General features: G+C 44.3%; 1 protein-coding gene across 1 annotated transcript; it reads left to right on the top strand.

The window, feature by feature from the left end:
• Positions 1-2,936: 2,936 nt before the first annotated feature.
• On the top strand, positions 2,937-5,078 carry LOC139582302 (peptidyl-prolyl cis-trans isomerase G-like). Its single transcript, XM_071412298.1, has 2 exons — positions 2,937-2,941; positions 3,206-5,078. Exons 1-2 carry the CDS (start codon positions 2,937-2,939, stop codon positions 5,076-5,078), a joined length of 1,878 nt encoding a protein of 625 aa, XP_071268399.1.
• The last annotated feature ends 438 nt before the right edge of the window (positions 5,079-5,516 follow it).

Raw genomic sequence — 5,516 nt, 5'->3', positions numbered from 1 at the left:
ACATCATTAATGTTAGCTCACGGTGTACATTTATGGGCCAGCCGTGCTAACCTGTTCTGAGCCAAATCCTAATGATCCTAAGTCCCTCTTTGTGGAACCTGGCACATGACTGAACAGTAGTCCAGGTGTGACAAAACTAGGGCCTGTAGGACCTGCCTTGTTGACAGTGTTGTTAAGAAGGTAGGAACTAGGGCCTGTAGGACCTGCCTTGTTGACAGTGTTGTTAAGAAGGTAGAGACTAGGGCCTGTAGGACCTGCCTTGTTGATAGTGCTGTTAAGAAGGTAGAAACTAGGGCTTGTCGGACCTGCCTTGTTGATAGTGTTGTTAAGAAGGTAGAAACTAGGGCTTGTCGGACCTGCCTTGTTGATAGTGTTGTTAAGAAGGTAGAAACTAGGTGCCTGTAGGACCTGCCTTGTTGACAGTGCTGTTAAGAAGGTAACAGACTTCTCCCCATCGTAGCTACTACTGCATCAATATGTTTTGAACATGACAGTTTACTATCCAGGGTTACAGTTTCGTCACCTCAACTTGCTCAATTCCTACATTATTAATTACAAACTTTAGTTGAGGTTTAGAGTTTAGGGAATGATTTGTCCAAAATACAATGCTTTTAGTTTGTTTTTTATATTTAATGCCACCCATTCTGAAACTAACTGCAACTCTTTGTTAAGTGTTGCAGTCATTTCAGTCTTTGTAGTAGCTAACGTGTATAATGTTGACTCCTCCGCATACATAGACACACTGGCCTTACTCTACTATCATTAGTAAAGATTGAAAGAAGTAATGGGCCTAGACAGATGCCCTGGGGAATTCCTGATTCTACCTTGATTATGTTGATAAGATTCCATTAAAGAACACCCTATGTGTTCTGTTAGACAGGTAACTATTTTTCCATAATATAATAGGGGGTGTAAAGCCATAACACATTTGTCCAGCAGCAAACTATGATTGATAATGTCAAAAGCTGCAATGAAATATAACAAACCAGCCCCCACAAGCATTTATTCATCAATTTCTCTCATCCAACCATCAGTCATTTGTGTGTGCTGTGCTTGGTGACTGTCCTTCCCTACAAGTGTGTTGAAAGTCTGTTGTCAGTTTGTTTACTGTAAAATAACATTGTATCTGGTCAAACCAAAAGTTTACTAAGGGTTGGTACCAGGCTGATTGGTCGGGTATTTGAGCCAGTAACGTTTTTATTTTTTTTACATGTATTTTATTAGGATTAGCTTTTGCAAAAGCAGCAGCTACACTTCCTGGTGTCCACACAAAACATGAAACATGACCAAATACAAAATACGTAGCCTACATACAGTGGCTTGCAAAAGTATTCACCCCCTTGGCATTTTTCCTATTTTGTGGCCTTACAACCTGGAATTAAAATAGATTATTGGGGGGTTTGTATCATTTGATTTACACAACATGCTACCACTTTGAAACAAACAAGAAATAAGACAAAAAAAACGAAAACCTGAGCGTGCATAACTATTCATCCCCTCAAAGTCAATACTTTGTAGAGCCACCTTTTACAGCAATTACAGCTGCAAGTCTCTTGGGGTTTCTGTAAGCTTGGCACATCTAGCCACTGGGCTTTTTGCCCATTCTTCAAGGCAAACTGTTCCAGCTCCTTCAAGTTGGATGGGATCCGCTGGTGTACAGCAATCTTTAAGTCATACCACAGATTCTCAATTGGATTGAGGTCTTGGCTTTGACTTGACCATTCCAAGACATTTAAACGTTTTCTCTTAAACCACTCGAGTGTTGCTTTAGTAGTATGCTTAGGGTTCATTGTCCTGCTGGAAGGTGAACCTCCGTCCCAGTCTCAAATCTCTGGAAGACTGAAACAGGTTTCCCTCAAGGATTTCCCTTTATTTAGCACCATCCATCATTCCTTCAATTCAGACCAGTTTTCCAGTCCCTGCTGATGAAAAACTTCCCTACAGCATGATGCTGCTACCACCATGCTTCACTGTGGGAATGGTGTTCTCAGGGTGATGAGAGGTGTTGGGTTTGGCCAGACAGAGCTTTTTCCTTGATGGCCAAAAAGCTAAATTTCTGTCTCATCTGACCAGAATACCTTCTTCTATATGTTTGGGGAGTCTCCCACATGCCTTTTGGTGAACACCAAGCATGTTTGCTTATTTTCTTTCTTTTAGCAATGGCTTTTTTCTGGCCAGTCTTCTGTAAAGCCCAGCTCTGTGGAGTGCACGGCTTAATATGGTCCTATGGACAGATACTCCAATCTCGTTTTGGTGGGTGGCCCTCTTTTGGCAGGTTTGTTGTGGTGCCATATTCTTTCCATCTTTTAATAATGGATTTAATGGTGCTCCGTGGGATGTTCAAAGTTTCGGATATTCTTTTATAAGCCAATCCTGATCTGTTCTTCTCCACAACTTTGTCCCTGACCTGTTTGGAGAGCTCCTTGGTCTTCATGGTGCCGCTTGCTTGGTGGTGCCCCTTGCTTAGTGGTGTTGCAGACTCTGGAACCTTTCAGAACAGGTGTATATATACTGAGATCATGTGACAGATCATGTGACACTTAGATTGTACACAGGTGGACTTTATTTAACTAATTATGTGACTTCTGAAGGTAATTGGTTGCACCAGATCTTATTTAGGGGCTTCATAGCAAAGGGGGTGAATACATATGCACGCACCACTTTGACGTTTTTTAGCTTTTTGAAACAAGTAATTTTTTCCCTTTCACCTCACCAATTTGGACTATTTTGTGTTTGTCCATTACATGAAATCCAAATAAAAATCATTTCAAATTACAGGTTGTAAAGCTACAAAATTGGAAAAACGCCAAGGGGGATGAATACGTTTGCAAGGCACTATAAATGTTTTGCTACACCTACTGGAGAGCTCTTCTTTGTCTAGACATCGTTCCTCAAGCCTTAGCTCCACCCATCTCTTTAAGGATTCACGTGAGGCCATGTGGTAAACACACGCTATATCAAATAATATCCAGGTTTATTTGTCACATGCACAGGATACAGAAGGTGTAAATGGCACAGTGAAGTGGTTACTTGCATAGTAGCAATATCAAAAACAGAACGTGTCCAGAAAATAGTTTAGCAATATTAGATGACACTTACCTGACACACTTGTCTAAATTAATGGGTCATGTATCGATACATAAACACATAAACATATAAACATCTAGGTCAAATAGGGGAGAGGTGTTGTGCCGTGAGGTTCCAGTGACAAGCGTTCCAGTGACAAGCGTTCCAGAGACAAGCGTTCCAGAGACAAGCGTTCCAGAGACAAGCGTTCCAGTGACAAGCGTTCCAGAGACAAGCGTTCCAGAGACAAGCGTTCCAGTGACAAGCGTTCCAGTGACAAGCGTTCCAGAGACAAGCGTTCCAGTGACAAGCGTTCCAGTGACAAGCGTTCCAGAGACAAGCGTTCCAGAGACAAGCGTTCCAGAGACAAGCGTTCCAGAGACAAGCGTTCCAGTGACAAGCGTTCCAGTGACAAGCGTTCCAGTGACAAGCGTTCCAGAGACAAGCGTTCCAGAGACAAGCGTTCCAGTGACAAGCGTTCCAGTGACAAGCGTTCCAGTGACAAGCGTTCCAGAGAAAAGCGTTCCAGTGACAAGCGTTCCAGTGACAAGCGTTCCAGAGACAAGCGTTCCAGAGACAAGCGTTCCAGTGACAAGCGTTCCAGAGACATGCGTTCCAGAGACAAGCGTTCCAGTGACAAGCGTTCCAGTGACAAGCGTTCCAGAGACAAGCGTTCCAGAGACAAGCGTTCCAGTGACAAGCGTTCCAGTGACAAGCGTTCCAGAGACAAGCGTTCCAGAGACAAGCGTTCCAGTGACAAGCGTTCCAGAGACAAGCGTTCCAGTGACAAGCGTTTCAGAGACAAGCGTTCCAGTGACAAGCGTTCCAGTGACAAGCGTTCCAGTGACAAGCGTTCCAGAAACAAGCGTTCCAGAGACAAGCGTTCCAGTGACAAGCGTTCCAGTGACAAGCGTTCCAGAGACAAGCGTTCCAGAGACAAGCGTTCCAGTGACAAGCGTTCCAGTGACAAGCGTTCCAGAGACAAGCGTTCCAGTGACAAGCGTTCCAGTGACAAGCGTTCCAGAGACATGCGTTCCAGAGACAATTGTTCCAGAGACAAGCGTTCCAGAGACAAGCGTTCCAGTGACAAGCGTTTCAGAAACAAGCGTTCCAGAGACAAGCGTTCCAGAGACAAGCGTTCCAGTGACAAGCTTTCCAGAGACAAGCGTTCCAGAGACAAGCGTTCCAGTGACAAGCGTTCCAGTGACAAGCGTTCCAGAGACAAGCGTTCCAGTGACAAGCGTTCCAGTGACAAGCGTTCCAGAGACATGCGTTCCAGAGACAAGCGTTCCAGAGACAAGCGTTCCAGTGACAAGCGTTCCAGAGACATGCGTTCCAGAGACAAGCGTTCCAGAGACAAGCGTTCCAGTGACAAGCGTTCCAGAGACAAGCGTTCCAGTGACAAGCGTTCCAGAGACAAGCGTTCCAGAGACAAGCGTTCCAGAGACAAGCGTTCCAGAGACAAGCGTTCCAGTGACAAGCGTTCCAGAGACAAGCGTTCCAGTGACAAGCGTTCCAGTGACAAGCGTTCCAGAGACAAGCGTTCCAGAGACAAGCGTTCCAGAGACAAGCGTTCCAGAGACAAGCGTTCCAGAGACAAGCGTTCCAGAGACAAGCGTTCCAGTGACAAGCGTTCCAGAGACAAGCGTTCCAGAGACAAGCGTTCCAGAGACAAGCGTTCCAGAGACAAGCGTTCCAGTGACAAGCGTTCCAGTGACAAGCGTTCCAGTGACAAGCGTTCCAGTGACAAGCGTTCCAGAGACAAGCGTTCCAGAGACAAGCGTTCCAGAGACAAGCGTTCCAGAGACAAGCGTTCCAGAGACAAGCGTTCCAGTGACAAGCGTTCCAGAGACAAGCGTTCCAGAGACAAGCGTTCCAGAGACAAGCGTTCCAGAGACAAGCGTTCCAGTGACAAGCGTTCCAGTGACAAGCGTTCCAGAGACATGCGTTCCAGAGACAAGCGTTCCAGAGACAAGCGTTCCAGAGACAAGCGTTCCAGAGACAAACCCTAACCCTAACCCTAACATCTACTCTCTCCATGCTAAATGTCTAATCTCTCCATGCTAAATGTCTAATCTCTCCACAAGCTTAATTGTAACTTGTCACCACAAAGCGTTCAGTGTTTATCAGATTTATAAAAAACTGCAACATTTACCTTTATTATTATTATTATACAATACATACAATTAGCCTCTTTATATTGGTTGGGTTTATGAAGAATGGAGGTTTTATATTGGTTGGGTTTATGAAGAATGGAGGTTTTATATTGGTTGGGTTTATGAAGAATGGAGGTTTTATATTGGTTGGGTTTTTGAAGAATGGAGGTTTTATATTGGTTGGGTTTATGAAGAATGGAGTTTTTATATTGGTTGGGTTTATGAAGAATGGAGGTTTTATATTGGTTGGGTTTATGAAGATTGGAGGTTTCATATTGGTTGGGTTTATGAAGA

Source organism: Salvelinus alpinus, chromosome 8 (assembly GCF_045679555.1).
Source record: "Salvelinus alpinus chromosome 8, SLU_Salpinus.1, whole genome shotgun sequence".
Lineage (NCBI taxonomy): Eukaryota > Metazoa > Chordata > Actinopteri > Salmoniformes > Salmonidae > Salvelinus > Salvelinus alpinus.
The sequence above is the reverse complement of the archived record's forward strand: the minus strand, read 5'-3'. Positions and strand labels throughout refer to the sequence as shown.